Consider the following 19,429-nt stretch of genomic DNA (forward strand, 5'->3'; position numbering starts at 1 on the left):
ATAGGCCATAACTTTAACTTCCTCTTTGAAGTCTTCATCTATAATTCCTGGATGCACAACGAATCTCTGGAAAGTCAATCCACTCCTTTTCTAAGTCAATCCTACTGTCCTAGCAGGTAAGGGACCATAAACCCTGTAGATACTTTGTAACGTTGAATTTGGGGGATAGGGTAAGACGTTTATAAATGGCCACGTCTAGAGCACTCTTTGCAGGAACATGCATTAGATCTGCAATATTAACTGAGAGTTTTCTGCGTGGTTATTATTTCATGGCTTATAAGAGACACACACCTCGTACTTTTTTGGCTGCAAGACCTAGGACTAGGTATTCAAAGCCATTTCTCAATGGGAAGAAAATTGTCTTGGATATCTCTGCTGGACCTATACTCAGTGGTCTATCGTCAACCCTTGCCACGTTGCCTGCACACATCTGGAAGCCTGGGCTGTTTTTCTGGTTTATATTTACAAAAACCATTACCCTTAGAGGTGCTTTGACCCTGAAAAAATATTTTCTGAACAAAGTACAATATTTCTCACAATTAATGCACCAGATACTTTGATATCTGAGGCCTTTGTAGCAGCTTGTTCACACTGTCTCCCACAACAGAGTCACCAGGTCTTCTGATATTGGAGGCCACTAGCTTGACCTACAATGGGACACACTAGAAACAGTAGCAATCATAGGAAACAGAGAGGAGAACAAACTCGCATGAGTATCGTAGGTCTCTCAGGTCATCAGGCTTAACTGCAGCTACCTTCACTCACTGAGGAAATTCTCTGGGCGAATTTGTGTTTCTGATAAAATGTTAAGAACAAGTATTTGTTCCTCACAATAAAATAAGATAACCCATAAAAATGGATGGCAGTATTTATCATTTTAATTTGAAAGTATGCTTTCTTATTCAAGTTTTTCTGTGTTCTTCTATACTTGGGTGACAATTTGTATACAATCTAAAAAGAAGACAGTATTTTAAGGATGACATGGTTCTACTAATCTTACATAAGCACCAGTGAGATGACTCGGTAGAGAAGATACGCTGTTGTGCAAGCCCGCAATGCACATGTATTAGATTCATGTGTTTCTCTCCTGTGGGAATTCTTTCATGCCTTTGAAGAAGACTATAAGATGGAGAGGAATTATCCCATTGACTATGTCTTAAGGTTTCTCTCCAGTATAAATTCTTTGATGCATTTGAAGATTACACTGATATGCCAAAACTTTACTGTATCAATTACATTCGTAGGATTTCTCTAGTATGACATGTTCTGTGATTATGAAAAGTTCTCCAATATGCAGTCTTAACCATACTGAGTACATTCACACAGTTTCTCTCCAATGTGACTTCTTTTGTGTATTTGAAGATAACTGTGACTTGTAAAGGATTTTCCACATTGATTACACTCAGAGGTTCTTTCCAGTGTGGTTTGTTTCATATATTTGAAGATGGTGGGAGAGATGTAAACACTTTAGCACACTGATTACATTCATTAGGTTTCTCAATAGTATGATGTTTTCCATGATTTCGAAGACTACCTCGACTTGCAAAGGCTTTACCACATTGATTACACTCATAAGGTTTCTCTCCACTATGACTTCTTTCATGTTTCTGGAGAAGACTGCGGCGTGCAAAGGCTTTACCACACTGATTACACACATAAGGTTTCTCTCCCGTGTGAGTTCTTTCATGCATTTGAAGACTACTGCGACAAACAAACGCCTTACTGCACTGATTACACTCATAAGGTTTCTCTCCCGTGTGACTTCTTTCATGTATTTGAAGAAGACTCTGACGTGCAAAGGCTTTACCACAGTGATTACATACATAAGGTTTCTCTCCAGTGTGAGTTCTTTCATGTATTTGAAGACTACTGCGAAGTAGAAAGGCTTTTCCACACTGATTACACTCATAAGGTTTCTCTCCAGCATGAATTCTTTCATGTATATGAAGGTGACTGCGACGTGCAAAGGCTTTACCACACTGAGTACATACATATGGTTTCTCTCCCGTATGACATCTTTCATGTATATAAAGATTACTGCAATATGCAAAGGCTTTACCACATAGAGTACATTCATACGGTTTCTCAAGAGTATGACGTTCCTCGTGATTTCGAAGACTACTACGACTTGCAAAGGCTTTACCACACTGATTACATCCGTAGGGTTTCTCTCCAGTGTGAATTATTTCATGTCGGTGAAGATCACTGTTATATGCAAAAGCTTTACCACACTGATTACACTCATAAGGTTTCTCTCCAGTGTGCACTCTTTTATGTATTTGAAGATGACTGCGACCTATAAAGGCTTTACCGCATTGATTACATTCATAAGGTTTTTCTCCAGTGTGCTTTCTTTTATGAATTTGAAGATGACTGCGAGTTGAAAAGGCTTTCCCACATTCATCACAATCATAAGGTTTCTCTCCTGTATGAGTTCTTTTGTGTATTTGAAGATGACTGCGGCTAGCAAATGCTTTCCCACATTCACTGCAATCATAGGGTTTCTCTCCTGTATGACTTCTTTTGTGTATTTGAAGATTGCTGCTACGTGCAAATGCTTTACCACATTCACTGCAATCATAGGGTTTTTCTCCAGTATGAGTTCTTTGGTGTATTTGAAGATGACTGCGAGTTGAAAATGCTTTACCACATTCATTACAGTCAAAGGGCTTCTCTCCCGTATGAGTTCTTTCATGTATTTGAAGAGAACTGCGACTTACAAAGGCTTTACTGCATTGACTACACTCATAGGGTTTTTCTCTAGTGTGGTTCTTTTCATGTTTTCGAAGACTACGAAAATTTGCAAAGGCTTTACTGCATTGACTACATTCATAGGGTTTCTCTTCAGTTTGGATTTTATCATATATTTGAAGAAAATCGTTACATGCAAAGATATAGTGGTTCTTTTCAAATTCCCTATGTTCACAAGGCTTGTATCCACAATGACAGGTGTTATACCTATTAAAGGAGAAATAACAAACAAAAGGTTTTCACACTACATTCACTCAAGTTCTTGTTTCCCACAGATATGTGCTATAAGGATTAAGGTTTCTCCACCACATCAACCTTCTTGCCGCCCATAAACTATTCTTCTCACTAAACTGTGGAAACTCACTAAAAGTATATGAGTAACACTAGCTTTACTCTGGACTATTTGGTTATAAAGTCTTAGACATACACTAACCAATGTGAATGTGTTTTATGATACGTGAATGAGATGAAACTAAATAGACTGACATTTCTACAATGTGGTTCTTTCAGGGTTAGGTCTAAAATAGTGTCATGTGTTAAGATTCTGTTTCCTTGTCTCGTTTCTAAGAAGAATGCCTTATAAACACGGGCCAGCTACCTGAAATTCAAGTACATGGTCTTATGAGAATTTATTAGTCATCAATACACATAATGCTGTACATATTTACACTGTTGCTTTTCTTTAAAACTTAAAGGTAAATTAAATTTTCTTCAGTGATGCAATTATATCAGCTTGAACATGAAATTTACCTTCTATGTCTTCTATAACTTTGACAGTATTCTTCAACATTGTGATCTTCCAATTTGTAACCTAAGATATAGTATCAGAAAATTTATGATATATTATTGGATAGTATGCAAATTTTAAGTCAGAATCTTTGATGAAGTTGAGAATCTTGTCTGATTATTCACCACATTATTCCTCTGTCACAATAGAAATCACAAAAGTACACCAATAACCAACGAACACTTGTCCTCTTGTTTAGAAATTGAAAAAAAATATTCTTACCGATAGCAGTGAGGTTCCAGTAGGTTTCCAGCATCACATCTCTGTAGAGACTCTTCTGAGAAGGTCCCAGCAAAGCCCACTCTTCATGAGTGAAGTTCACATGCACATCCTCATAGCTCACTGCAGCCTAAAATAGCCCAATAAGGACATAATAGAAATGGTGAGACTGACTGTGTTGCAAATGTACATTTCACTGAGTTTATAATTCTGGGTGTTCCACATATTATTCCATATCACAGACATTCAAATGCACTCAGCAAGTCATCACAAGTCAACAGAAAAGGAGGATCACACCTCTCATTTTCAGGCCTACTGAATTCCATATGGCATTGCAGGAGAAAAGACTACTAACAAAAAACAGAGGGATACTAAAACTGATCAACTAAGTATACTTTAGCAAAACTGGATCAAAATTACTAACTTCAAAAGAAGATGAAGGGTGTAAGGAGCAGAGACCCGGTACTGGACCCGATCCCACACAGCTGACACCCAAGTTGCAGCTCAATTCTCCAGGTTCACAGGGGAGACCCTAAACCCCACCCCAATACCTGGTGTACCAGGACCCCTGTGACCCAAGGATGCATATTCCCCACCTAGCCGGAGACCCATGCACCTTATGGTTCCCTCTTGTGCCAGGAGCAGAGACTCAGCACTGGACCCCATCCCATACAGCCCAAATCCCAGTTGCAGCTCGACTCATCAGGTATTCTGACATATCTAGGATCATAGGGTCACAGGATCACAGGAAGGACAGGTCAGTCAGAGACAGGGAGGCCAGATAACACCAGAAATAATCAGATGGCGAGAGGCAAGCACAAGAACATAACCAAAGGAAAGCAAGGCATCATCAGAGCCCAGTTCTCCCACCACAGCGAGTCCTGGACTCCAACACATCTTTAAAGACAGATTGAGATCGAAACTCTCATTTCATGAAGACTTTAAGAAGGACAAAAATAGCACCCTTAAAGAAAAACAGGAGAACACAAGTAAACAAGTAGAAGCCCTTGAAGAGGAAACACATAAATCCCTTAAAGAATTACAGGAAAACATAAACAAGTGAAGGAATTGAACAAACAATCCAAGACCTAAATGTGGAAATAGAAACAATAAAGGAATCACAAATGGAGACAACTCTGGAGATGGAAAACCTAGGAAAGAGACCAGGAGTTACAAACGAAAGCATCACTAACAGAATACAAGGGATAGAAGAAAGAATCTCAGCAGCAGAAGATAGAGTAGAAGACATCAACACAACAGTCAATGAAAACACAAAAGCAAAAAGCTCCTATCTCAAAACATTCAAGAAATCCAGGACATAATAAAAAGACTGAACCTGAGAATAATAGGTATAGAGGAAAGTGAAGATTCCCAATGCAAAGGACCAGCAAACATCTTCAACAAAATTATAGAACAAAACTTTCATAACCTAAGGAAAGAAATGCCCATAAACATACAAGAAGCCTAAAGAACACCAAATAGATGGGACCAGAAAAGAAATTCCTCTTGTCACATAATACCTAAAACACCAAATGCACAGAACAAGACCACTGAAAGCAGTAAGGGGAAAAGGTCAAGTAACATATAAAGGTAGACATATCAGAATTACACAAGACTCAACAGAGACTATAAAAAACAAAAGATCCTGAGCAGATGTCATACAGACCCTAAAAAAAAAAAAAAAAAAAAAATGTGCCAGCACAGGCTACCATTTCCAGCAAAATTCACAATTACCATAGATGGAGAAAACAAAATATTCCAAGACAAAACCAATTTTAAACAATATCTTTCCATTAATCCAGCCTTACAGAGGATAATAGAAGGAAAAGTCCAACATAAGGAGGGAAATTACACCCAAGAAAGAGCAAGAAATTAATATTTTCACAATAAACCCAAAAGACGAGAAACACACAAACACAATTCCACATCTAACAACAAAAATAACAGGAAACAATAATCACTGGTCCTTAATATCTCTCAACAACAATGGACTCAATTCCCTAGTAAAAAGACATAGGCTAATAGACTGGATATGTAAACAGAATCTAGCATTTTGCTGCATACAGGAAACATACGTCAGAGTCAAAGGCAGACATCACCTCAAAGAAAAAGGATAGGAAAAAAACTTTCCAAGCATATGGTCCTAAGAAACAAACTGGAGCAGCCATTCTAATATCCAACAAAATAGACTTTCAACCGAAAGTTATCAAAAAGATGGAGAAGGTCACCACATACTTATCAAAGAAAAATCCACCAGGATGAACTCTGAATTCTGAACATCTATTCCCCAAATGCAAGGGCACCCACATGTGTCAAAGAAATGTCACTAAAGCTCAAAGCACACATTGAACCCCACACAATAATAGTAGGAGACTTTAACACTCCACTCTCACCAATGGACAGATGATGGAAACAGAAACTAAGCAGAGACATGGTCATACTAAAAGAAGTTATGAACCAAATGGATTTAACAGATATGTATAGAACATTTCACCCAAAAACAAAGGAATATATGCTCTCTCAGGACGTCATGGTACCTTCTCAAAAATTGATCATATACTCAGACACAAAACAAACCTCAACAGATACAAAAACATTGAATTAATCTTATGTATTCTATTGGACCACCACGGACTAAGACTGGTATTCAATAGCAACAAAAACAACAGAAAGCTCACATACACGTGGAAGCTGAACAACTATCTACACAATGATAACTTGGTCAGAGAAGAAATTAAAGACTTCTTAGAATTCAATGAAAATGAAGGCACAATATATCCAAACTAATGGGACACAATGAAAGTAGTGTTATGAGGAAAACTCACAGCTCTGAGTGCCTCCATAAAGAAGTTGGAGTGCCAGGAGCCAAACCTAGGAAACTACCTGCTGTTCTGGAAAGCCTCATCAGTTACATGGTTAAGAAAGGACATTCGCAGGTCTCAGGTCCCAGGAACTTAAAGAACATCTGGCATTTCCTGGGAGCTGGTTACGACAATGGGATGGTCTAGGACAATAAGGATATGACAGTGGGATGGTCTAGGGCAATAAGCATATGACAGTGGGATGGTCTAGGGCAATAAGGATTCAATAGCAGGATAGCCATAAGCAGTGACCCTCACCCAAACTTCCCGGTTTGCTGTGTCTTTATAACCTGCCCCCAAAATTAAAGTTTCAGAGCTTGATCAGAATCTCAGACTTGCTCAAATTCTTTGTGCCTCTTGTCCCTTCATTCTTTTGTCCTCTTCCCTAGGGTCTCATCAAATCCCTGCAGGCTGGGGCAGTTGGTGCCCAAAGTGTGGCCTTTGGGTCAGGGTCCGATCGAATGTTGCTCCCACAGGGACGTCCCTCAGGCATAGGATGGACACTTCACCATAAAGCCTTCACCGTAAAGGCAGGTAAAGAGAGAAGATCCTGCATTGTGATCACCACAGAGTCGCCCACCTGTGAGATTGATCCAGTTAAGGTAAGACAGAGCAACGCAATAATTGGGACAAGCATTAAGCAAACATGATTTGCTCTTAAAGGGTCTCAAGGAGTTCCTCAAGACATGAGGATTAAGGGTTAAGAAAAAGGATCTTAAAAAAAATTTCACTGGTGATGTTTCCCCAAGAGGAGACTATTGATGAAAAATCGCTACATCTCCTAAGAAGGAGATGAAAAGTTAAACCTTGAAGATGAGGGAGAGAAAGGGCTAAAGCAGCTGTCTGCTCTCCAGCCGTGTTAAAAAAAAAAAAAAAAGGAAAGGCTATTTTTAGAGCTCTTCTGGGAGCAGGAGGAAATCAAGAGACTCCCCTGCATTTTCTCTGGCTCCTACAGGAGAGATCCTTAGTTCTGCTCTTTGCCTAGTGTCTGTCCTTGGTGCACCAATCTGTCCATGTCTGTCAGTTTATGTCTGTGTTTTGTTTCGTTGCTTGAATGTTGTTCCATGTTTCATGTTTAAAAGACAAATGGTTAAAACTTTATCTGCTGGTTGTTCAGGCCTTGATTCAGTTTTTAACTAGTTTCAAGAAAAAGAAAAAGTAAAAATAAAAAGCAGTTTCAATTGGCCTTCGGAGCCCTGCACCTGTGGTTAGGAGTCTAGCATAGCTGGAGAAGACCTGCCACAGTCTCATTGATGTAAAAGCCGCTCTTAAAGGGGCCAGCAGGGTTTTTTTTGGCTTCTATGGTAAGGAGCTGATGGTTCATTTCTCCTAGAAAAATCTGTGACTATGATTATTGGGTTCAGCAGGTGACGAGGTGCTTCTCTTGAAATTATAGCTAGAAAAAGTATGAACTTTGTCCAGTTTAAGTAAGTAAATGTGTGTAGCCACTTCAATTTTGTTTCTGACTGGTTTTAAAAGTATAAATATGTTCTGCATGTCTTGGTTATAGATTATTGGCCTATAAGTTATTGGGTATGGTTAAAAATTTGCAACTTTGGTAACAGAAAGTTGGCTTAAAACTGGTAACTCAGGGTTGGAGTCATTCAGAAACCAGATGTATACAAGATTTAAAACAATGTCTCTTTAACAAGATATTAAAAGCTGCACTATCATGCATTCATATGTAAGAACTGACAGCCAAACTTTATAACATGAAAGTAATGCACTTTGTGTTGATTTTAGAGAAAATGGATTGTTTGCATTGTTAAAAACTGATTTTGTTTCTCAAAATTATGGTTACACTCTAATATTACAAAAAGAAACTTAAAAATATAGTTAAACTGCCAATGTTCCATTGACTGCAGTTGGCAGTTCAATCGTGAGCTCGAGATTTTCTGACTTACCCATGTTTATGGTTGGGAAGATGATAGAGCAGGTGGAGATAATTGCAAGAGTAATAAAACAGTTGTAGCACAGTACAGCCCTGCTGCCACCTTTATAGCTTTATTAGATACAGTGGTAGAGGCAAATTTAGCCCCTCAAGATTGAAAAGGAGATCTCAGTGTAAGTTTTATCTGGGATCAAACAAGGCCCTGATGAACCATTTCAGGAATTTCTATATAGGCTGCTAAAAGGGCAGGTAGAATTTTTAGAGACCCTCAGGAAGGAGTCCCTTTTGTTCCACAATTGGCTTGTGAGAATGCTAACTACAGTCCAAGCCATGCTTTCACAGTGCTGAGGTGATAAGGAATGTTCTAGGTATGGGGACATAGGTCATTTTTCAGATAGACTGTCCAAAAAATAGAGGCATAGACAGACAGCAGAATCACTCCCCTGGAATCTGTCCTTATAGGACTTTCGGGTCTAAATATAGGATTTTCGGGTCTTGGTTTGATTAAAAGAATCCTACTGTCCTAGGACACATCCGGGAGGTAGGGGGGCCACATTCCTTAGTCGGAGGACACTAGCTGGATTAACATTCAGAAGAGGAAGGGAGAGGCTAATTAACATTCCTCAGACCACAAGGGAGGGAACCTATCTGAGGGTGAGGAAGACCCAGACCATATAGACAGACAAGGGAGGTCCTTGCCACCTCATTCCCCAAAGACCAATCAGTTTAAAAATCACACTTTTCTGCCAATCATTTTATGCCTAGTCACTGTTTCTTTATTCTACTCCTTAAACTGTATAAAAACTATTCTTAGCTCCAACTCGGGGTTCTCTTCTTGCTCGCATGTGAGAGAACCCCAATATACTGGAATCATTAAACCTCATGTTAACTGCAGCGAGTCTCATCCATGAGTTTCTGTGGGAGCGCATCCCCTGGTTTTGGATCTTAGAATCCAACATATGGAGGTTCCACCAAGATGATTTGCTCCCTCAGACGCCACAGCTCCAGGATTTGAGGTCCACATGCTCGAGCAGGTCTGTGTGCTATTTGTCTGTTCTTTGTTTTTGTATCTGTGAAGTGTCTGTGCCCATGGCAGGAGCAACTGCCTGTGTGCTGTGTTTGTGAAGTGTCTGTGCCCGTGGCAGGGGCAACTGTCTGTGTACTGTGTCTGTGAAGTCTGTGCACCTGTGACAGAGGCAACCATCTGTGTAGCCTGGTTTCTGTGCTCATGGCAGGAGCAAGAACTGAGCAAGCCATGGAGAGCAGTTTGCAACCCTGGGATAGAGTCAGGGACCCTGGAATAGGGTAAGGTTACGAGTTCCAGGAAGGAATTCGTGGGTAGTGGAAGCAGTGCGAAAGACATGTTGGCACACTGTAGGCCACAGTTCTCTGGAGGATGCTCTGGAGTTCATTTGTATGGGAGATAGGCTCAGGAACAACCCTTCTCTGGTTGAAGGTGGTCTGTGGCCTCCGCTGCCTGGGGTGGTGTTTGTTGCACTCTTGTGGCTGTGTGTCCATGTCTAATTCTGTGTTGTTCATTGCTGGTGGTGTTAGAAATCTGTTAGATTTGCTTCAGCATAGGCTGGCCAAGTCATCTGGTTATTGGATTCTTCCACCGGCAGTTTTTCTATGTCCTGATTGTGTAACCTAGTTTCTGTGCCTGTGACAGGGGCGAGAACTGTCTGTATCACCTGGTTTATGCGCCGCCTGTGACAGGAGTGAGCTGACTGTGTTGTTTTTCTCTGTTTTTTTTTTTTTTTTGGCAAACCATCTGTGTGTTGGTTGTACATTCTACGTGTTATTGGACTTTGACTGACGTTATTTTGGACTGAATCTACTGTGTTAAACATCCTGAGTTAAAAAAAAGGTAGCATGGCCACCGGCAGAGAAAGAGATAGAGCTACCGGTGCAAGAGAGCTGCTGCAGAGCAGAGAGCCAGGTCCTTTGGCAAGCAGGCACCGTGGTCCGGGCAGCCCAACCACCACACGTAGGGTATTCTCCAGGGGACACTGCACAGGGGGCGCCCTCGCCTAGCCTGCGTTCAGCGGGTGACAGCTCACAGCTCCCCTAGTGTGGCACCCCTGAACCACCCGGCCGTGCAGGTTGGCTACCAAGAAAAAGAAGTTCTGTCCCTCTGCTGTCGGCGGAGGAGGCGGCAGGTCAGCACATGACAGCTGTGTAGCCTGGCGTGCGTGGCTGGCCTGGTGACACTGGGTCACTGCTGTAGCAGCCCAGTGGTTTCCCACCTGCCACTCGTGGGGACCTTGGCCTCTGGCCCCTTCTGGTACGAGAACCCTGACAACAGAGGAAAGGAAGAGCCATAGCACAGTGGCTGCAGCTCCTGGTTCACTCCCTACTCTCGGTGGCTGGAACATCTACAAAAAGATAGGCAGGGCCCAGGTGATTAAGAACCTGGCAGAAGAGAGGGGCAACTTCCCTGAGCCATGGTTGCTGGACAGAACAGTCCCGGCAAGATTATTCACCTGAGAGTTATAGTTATATATCTTTTATTTTTTTTTTTAAAAAAAGTGTGAGTGAATAGCACTGAGACAAGTCACATGATTCCAGCTTGGGAACTCTAAAACAACAAAACTGCTGCAGGAAGGATAATCATTGGACCAGGCCTCAGGAAATAGGCCCAAATTAAGAACTTTCACATTTGAGTTAAGACAAAGCTCAGAGTGGGCTCAGCAGAAACTTGTGTGACATTCCTTTTGTCATGGTCACCCCGACCAGCTCCTAGAAAGGTGTTTTCCGGAATTAGTTTATTTCCTTGCTTCTTCCTCAGAGAGGAAAGGTCAGCCTCAGACCCAAAGACATCCAAAACAGACAGCTTATGGGCCAGGAGTTATATAATGATTATGCTGGAGAAAAGTATGCCTGCTTCCCTCCATGGCGTAGCTGTGCCTGCTAATAAAAGAACTGCCCAAAACAAAGAATTAATCCAAAACGAAGTTCAAACTTTAGACTTATAAACGTGTGGGACATTACAGCCTGACTTGCCTACTCCAGGTTTGCATTCAGTGAGTCTGCTTGTAATTTTTGAGACCCCTTGAAGCAATATCAGTAGCAAGTTTTGCCTCAAGGAATGGCTAATAGCCTTGCATTATGAACAGAATTTGTTGTTGCTTTAATGCAAGAGGTTTGGAGTTTGAATCTTTCAGTGTATATCACTCATTGTATGATATTTTATTAGTTGATCTCTCTGAAGGAGTTTCAATGCAAGCCTTCGTGATTATACAACAAGCTTTAAATTTTTGGGGAGTGCTTGTTGCTCCAGAAAATATTCAAAGGCAGAAAATATTTACAGACAGCTCACCTAATGGGAAGACAGTATATATAATTGGATCACATGTTCATTTTCTTAAGTTTTCTTCTGCTTCAGCACAAATAATTAAATGATGTGCTGTAGCCACTGTTTGAAATGCTGAAAAATCAACCTTTCAGTTTGTATACTCATAGCCAGTATACAGCCCATGGTTTATAATTGCTTAAAACTGTTCCTTTTTTAGATATTGCTAATTCTCAAATTTTACAAATACAGCCTAATTTAAGAAACATGTACTTTTCCTTAACTTTATAAGACATTTAAGAGCTCACACTGGATTTCCTGGACCCCAGGGCAATGCCACAGCAGATTTGTATACCAGGCAGATTACAAGCCTTACAGAAACAATTGGCCATACAATCTTATTCTTTATATCATCAAAACAGTAATAGCTTGAGACAATAATTTGATATTTCTAGAAAGTGTACAAGTTAAATTGCAAAAACTTGTTCTCTGTATCCTCAATTTTTTCATAATGGTGTTAATCATTGAAGAATTATACTAATCAATTATGCCAAGTGGATGTTATTTATTTCTGATTTTGGAAAATTAAAACATGTACATATGACTTGATATCTTTTCAGGCTTTCTAGCCTGCTTTAGCAGGAGAAGCAACTAAAAATGTAATTACTTATTGCCTACATTATCTTTCTATGCTTGGTGCTCCATGTCAGATTAAGATAGATAATGGAACTGGCTATTGCAGTCAGACATTTGAGATGTTTTGTTGACAATTTAATATTACTCATATTACTGGATTCCTTATAATCCTCAAGGACAAGGTATTGTGAAACAGGTATTGTGGAACTAAAATAATATCTTCATAACTCTCTGAGTGTGGGAAGAGCAGCTACTGGTGTTTTGCCCTGGTTTTGAAGGAACTCTAAAAAATTGACTTTTAAAAAACAAAAGAGTGAGAGTTATACGCCCAGAAGTGGTCCCCTAGAAATGTTCTCCATCATGCCTTGTTGCTCTCAATTTTCTAAATCTGGACGCTCATGGCAAATCTGCTGCCGATCGCCTCTGGCACCCTGAAACCAATAAAAATTATGCCACAGTTATGTGGAAGGACCTTCTTACTAATAAATGGAATGGCCCAAACCCAGTTCTCATATGGGGCCGAGGATCAATATGTCTGTTTGATACCAAAGAAGGCACGGCTAGATGGCTGCCAGAAAGATTAGTGAAAAATACAGATACATCCACAAAGCCAGACCTAATTGTAGATAAATGGATAACAACTGAGATCCAGGGAAGAGAGATCTCCCTGAGAATTACCTTCTTTTTTCCTTTCCAGATAAAAATGCGCCATTCATGGTGTATGCTGTTGGAGGTTCTGATCCTGATTCTGACCTTGGGACTTGTACTACTCAGAACTTCAACGGGCCATTGACAAGGACATCGAACAGCTAGAGATTGGCATCACTAATATGGAAAAATCCCTCATCTGCTTTTCCTTCAGCAAAGGGGGTTCTGTGCCACCCTCAAGAAGGAATGCTGTTTTTATACTGAACACAACGGGCAAGATTGAGAGTCATTTTTAAATATCTCCCACAATACAGTTTCACAGATCATCTGAAAGCTCTAGAACAAAAAGAAGCAAATACACCCAAGAGGAGTAGATGGCAGGAAATAATCAAACTCAGGGCTGAAATCAACCAAGTAGAAACAAAAAGAACTATACAAAGAATCAACAAAACCAGGAGATGGTTCTTGGAGAAAATTAACAAGATAGATAAACCCTTAGCCAGACTAACCAGAGGGCACAGAGACAGTATCTGAATTTACAAAATCAGAAATAAAAAGGGAGAAAAACAACAGAAACTAAAGCAACTCAAAAAAAATCATCAGATCCTACAAAAGTCTATACTCAAAAAAACTGGAAAACCTGGATGAAATGGATGATTTTCTACATAGATACCAGGTACCAAAGTTAAATCAGGATCAGATAAATCATCTAAAACCCCCAAGGAAATAGAAGCACTCAACCAAAAAATAGTCTCTCAACCAAAAAAACAAACAAACAAACAAAAAAACAAAAAAACAGCCCAGGGGCAGGTGGTTTTAGTGCAGAATTCTATCAGACTGTCAAATACCAATACCAATCCAATACCAATACCAAGATCTAATACCAATTCTCTTCAAACTATTCTACAAAATAGAAACAGAAGGAACACTATCCAAATCTATCAAGCCACAGTTACACTGACACCTAGACCACTAAGAGACCCAACAAAGAAAGAGAACTACAGAACAATTTCCCTTATGAATATCGATGCAAAAATACTCAACAAATTTCTCCCAAACCAAATCCAAGAACACATCAAAACAATGATTCACCATGATCAAGTAGGCTTCATCCTGCAGGGATGCAGGGATGGTTCCATATTCAGAAATCAATCAATGTAATCCACTATATTAACAAACTCAAAGGAAAAAAAACACATGATCATTTCATTGGATGCGAAAAAAGCTTTTGACAAAATACAACACCCATTCATGTTAAAAGTATGGGAGAGATCAGGAATTCAGGGCCCATACCTAAATATAATAAAAGCAATATACAGCAAGCCAGTAGCCAACATCAAACTAAATGGAGAGAAACTCAAAGCAATCTCATTAAAATCAGGGACTAGACAAGGGTGTCCACTCTCTCCCTACCTATCCAACATAGTACCCAAAGATCTAGCCAGAGCAATTAGACAAAAGGAGGTCAAAGGGATACAAATAGAAAGAAAGGAAGTCAAGATATCACTTTTTGCAGATGATATGACAGTATGTATAAGCTACCCCAAAAATTCTACCAGAGAGCTCCTATACCTGATAAACAACTTTAGCAAAGTGGCTGTATATAAAATCAACTCAAATGAATCAATGGTCTTCCTCTACTCAAAGGACAAAAAGGTTGAGAAAAAAATTTTAAAAAACAACATCCTTCACAATAGTCACAAATAATACAAAATACCTCGGTGTGAATCTAACCAAGCAAGCAAAAGATCTGTATGACAAGAGCTTCAAGTCCCTGAAGAAAGAAATGGAAGAAGATCTCAGAAGATGGAAAGATCTCCCATGCTCATGGATTGGCAGGATTAATATAGTAAGAATGGCTATCTTGCCAAAAACAATCTACAGATTCAATGCAATCCTCATAAAAATTCCAACTCAATTCTTCATAGAGTTAGAAAGAGCAATGTTCAAATTCATTTGGAATAACAAAAAACCCAGGATAGCAAAAACAATAAAAGAACTACTGGAGGGATCACCATCCCTGACCTCAAGCTGTATTACAGAGCAGTAGTGATAAAAACTGCATGGTACTGTTACAGAGACAGGCAAGTAGATCAATGGAATAGAATGGAAGGCCCAGAAATGAACCCATACACCTATGGTCACTTGATCTTTGACAAAAGAGCTAAAACTGTCCAGTGGAAAAGACAGCATTTTCAACAAATGGTGCTGGTTCAACTGGAGGTCAGCATGTAGAAGAATGCAAATCGAACCGTACTTATCTCCTTGTACAAAGCTCAAGTCCAAGTAGATCAAGGACCTCCACATAAAACCAGATACGCTGAATCTAACAGACAAGTAAGTGGGGAAGACCTTGAATATTTGGGCACAGGGGAAACTTCCTGAACAGAACACCAATGGCTTATGCTTTAAGAGCAACAATCAACAAATGGGATCTCATAAAATTGCAAAGCTTCTGTAAAGCAAAGGACACAGTCAATAGGACAAAACAACAACCCACAAATTGGGAAAAGATATTTACCAACCCTACATCCGATAGAGGGCTAATATCCAAAATACACAAGGGACTCAAGAAGGTAGACTCCAGAGAACCAAAACACTAAATAGAGAATTCTCAACCAAAGAATCTCAAATGGCTGAGAAGCACCTAAAGAAATGTTCAACATTCTTTGTCATCAGGGAAATGCAAATCAAAATGACCCTGAGATTCCACCTCCTCACACTAATCAGAATGGCTAAGATTAAAAAAAAGCAGGTGACAGCAGATTTTGGTGAGGATGTGGAGAAAGAGGGACACTCCTCCATTACAGATGAGACTGCAAGCTAGTAAAACCACTTTGGAAATCAGTCTGGTGGTTCCTCAGAAAATTGGACATAGCACTACCTGAGGACCCAGCGGTAGCTCCAAAAGATGCTCCAGCATATAAAAAGGACACACACTCCACTGTGTTCACAGCAGCCTTATCTATAACAGCCAGAAGCTGGAAACAACCCAGGTGTCCCTCAACAGAAGAATGGACACAGAAAATATGGTACATTTACAAAATGGAGTACTACACAGCAATTAAAAGCAATGGTTTCATGAAATTCACAGGTAAATGGATGGAACTAGAAAATATCATCCTGAGTGAGGTAACTCAGACACAAAAGAAGACACATGGTATGCACTCACTGATAAGTGGATATGAGCCCAAAAGCTCACAAAGGCCGTGACACAACCCACAGACCATACAGAGCTCAGAGGGAAGAAAGACCAGGGTGTGGATGCTTCAGTCCTGCACTGAGGGGAGAACAGGATGACTGTGGAAAGTGGAAGGAAAAGGGGACCAGGGAGGGAGAAGAGAGGGAGATGACAGTATCAGGAACTGGAGGAGATGTGAGAGAGGAAGGTCAGGAAATCGAACAAAAATAGGTAGCAGGGGGATGAGGAACTGGGGATAGCCACTGGAGGGTCCCAGATACCAGAGAAATGTGAGGCTCCCAGGACCCAGTGGGGATGACTTTAGCCAAAATGCACAGAGAAGGAGGATATAGAGCCTGTTGAGACCACCTCTATTAGACACAGCTCCTGGTCGAGCGATGGTGCCACCCACCCATCTCAAACCTAGAAATGTTCCTGTCCAAAGGAAGAACATGGACAAAAATATGGACCAGAGACTGAAGGAAAGGCCAACCTGGGGCGACCCCACCTGGTCATCATATCTGCAGACACCAAACCCAACATTGTTGCCATGGTCAAGAAGCGCTTGTTGACAGGAACCTAGTGTGTGGGTTCCTTGGGAGGTCTGGCCAGCAACTGACCAATGCGGATGTGGATGTTTGGAGCCAACCATCAGACTGAGCTCAGGGATCTTGGTGGGGAAGCTGGCAGAAGAGCTGGAGGAGCGGAGGGGGATTGCAACCCCATTGGGAAAACAACATAGGCTGGCCAGATCACCCAGTTCTCCCACCTACCAAGGAGTGTACAAGGAGGGAGCCATGGCTCCAGATACATACAGACCAGACGTTCACATCCACCATCAGACCAGACGTTCACACTCACCATCAGACCAGATGTTCACATCCACCATCAGACCAGACCTTCACATCCACCATCAGACCAGACGTTCACATCCACCATCAGACCAGACGTTCACATCCACCATCAGACCAGACGTTCACATCCACCGTCCTATCTGGGAGATTCTCCATCCAGCCTGCACAGGTCAACACGGGTCACGACAAGCTCTCAGTCATCCTGTAATGCAAGATGGATTTAGTCTAACTTCAAAAATCCTCACATTGTAGAACACTCCCAACACTATTCCAATGCTGGAAGGTTTTTCTGACACTCAAGGAAGAAGACATGCTCCACTCACAAATCCTTTTCCTGTTACTGATATGGACAGTCCACTACGTGAGTAACACAGATATTTTTTAGAACTGTGTGGTGCTACAAACCTTTAATCCAAGAGTTGAGGATGTTCACGCAGGAAGGCAGCAAGGCCTGTGCAGCCACAGAGTGGGCTGAAGGCAACCTGAGTCAACATAAGAGACCCTGTCATAAATATATTTTTTTGAAAGCCCTACCTGGACTGCCTGGTTGGGACTCATTTGTTACGAAGAATGTCAGCTGTGAACAAGGCTGTATCAGACCCTGAAGTAAGACACGGGTTTACAGAAACCTTGGCATATGGAAATGCAAATACTGAATATTTAAAAAGACAATAGATCGTTAAAGACAGGAGCACCAGCCATGTGCAAGCGGATAAGGGAGACAACCAATATTGTTCTGACATGCGTCACACTAGTATCATTGGTTACTAGCATAACATGGTAGCATTGCTGGGCAGTGGAGGCGCACACCTTTAATCCCAGCACTTGGGAGGCAGCGGCAGGCTGATTTCTAAGTTCGAGGCCAGCCTGGTCTACAGAGTGAGTTCCAAGACAGCCAGGGATGCACAGAGAAATCCTGTCTCGGAAAAAAAATGGTAGCATAAAATTATCCAAAGATCCTGATGTCCTCTACAGTTTTCTGTGAGCACCAAACACCCAACTGATGAACACATACATAGAAGCAAAACACTCATGCACATAAAAGAAATTTAGTAAATTAAAAATACAGACCCTCATAACACTTATATGTACCTATGAATAAATATAGAAATACATAGAAATATGACAGAAAAATGTCTGCAGCCAAAACTGTAACTTTGCAATTAAAAGAATCAAAGAACTCAAACACAGGAGAGAAGTTGCAAGATTGTAGACAAGAAGTCTCAGTATTATCTCAGTACAAACTCTGAGCTACAGATTCAACAAATGTCCAATAAAGAGTCTAACGATTTCTGCAGCGAACGATAGAAAACCGACGACGAAAGGTCATCATGAAGGGAAACATGAACAACACAGACTGAATAAACAGCACAGTGACACCACCTGACTTCAACACTTCCCCTACCCCTGCAATAAAGACTGCGCCGTCTGAGACAGAACACGGACACCCGCAGAACGTGAGAGAACACTTAGAACACAACCACAGTTAATGCTCGGTCAATTCTGACACCTGAGGAGGGAACCACAGCGGGTCTGTCTTCCTAACACACGGGACTGGACCACGGTGGCATCTACATGCGACTGCGTGGACAGCACAGACGTGATGACACCGGCGCAGAGTTAACTGCAGACGGGTCCTGCTCCTGCACGTCAGGTGCCAAGTGCGGAACTTCTAGACGACGCGGGGAAGCCAGAGCTCTGCGGCTCAGCACTGACTCCCCCGACACTGAGAGCCGCGCATGCGCGCGCGCATAGAATGACCTGAACAGTTTCCAAGCAACGTCCCAGGCTGTGCGCAGGCGCAGTCATGGGAACTGTGTCGTGACGAGGTCTCGCTTCCGCCTACGAGGTGCAGGGACCCTCGGTAACCTCAGGTGAACAAACGCGATCACACCGGGCGCCGCGTCCCGCCGCCGGGTCCCGCACCCCGGGACAACGCCACACGGGCTCCCGCGATCCTCCCCGCGTGGGACGGCGGCCCCGCTCACCATGGCGCGGAGTCCCAGCCCGCCCGCTCTCCTCAAGGCTCCCAGCAGGGGTTGAAAAAGCAGCACACGGAACCACGAGAGACTCCCTCAGATTCAGTCAAACCTGCAGCATCGTGGACCGGAAGTGCCCGCCTCCCTTCTGCCTGGCAGTCCAGGCTCTGATTGGTTAATGAACCTGGATGACAGGCGCTGACTCCCAGAGACAGGGTGGTTTGCAGGGACACAGCACAGTGGTTTCCAGCCCTGTTGTCCACTCCAGACACTGAACTTACCCAGGCCTGTGGAGATTGGCATGGCAGCTGAACTTGTGCCTGGACTCAA

General features: G+C 41.7%; 1 protein-coding gene across 1 annotated transcript; it reads right to left on the reverse strand.

Annotated features, from left to right (window-relative positions):
* Positions 1-1,337: 1,337 nt before the first annotated feature.
* LOC114633389 (zinc finger protein 431-like) lies at positions 1,338-19,111 on the reverse strand. The gene is made up of 5 exons (XM_028781974.1): positions 18,967-19,111; positions 18,631-18,701; positions 3,761-3,887; positions 3,502-3,562; positions 1,338-2,958 (listed from the first exon to the last, which is right to left on the reverse strand). The coding sequence occupies exons 1-5, from the start codon at positions 19,109-19,111 to the stop codon at positions 1,431-1,433; spliced, it is 1,932 nt and encodes a 643-aa protein (XP_028637807.1). The 3' UTR covers positions 1,338-1,430.
* Between the last annotated feature and the right edge of the window lie 318 nt (positions 19,112-19,429).

Source organism: Grammomys surdaster, unplaced genomic scaffold (assembly GCF_004785775.1).
Source record: "Grammomys surdaster isolate TR1022 unplaced genomic scaffold, NIH_TR_1.0 607, whole genome shotgun sequence".
Taxonomy (NCBI): Eukaryota; Metazoa; Chordata; class Mammalia; order Rodentia; family Muridae; genus Grammomys; species Grammomys surdaster.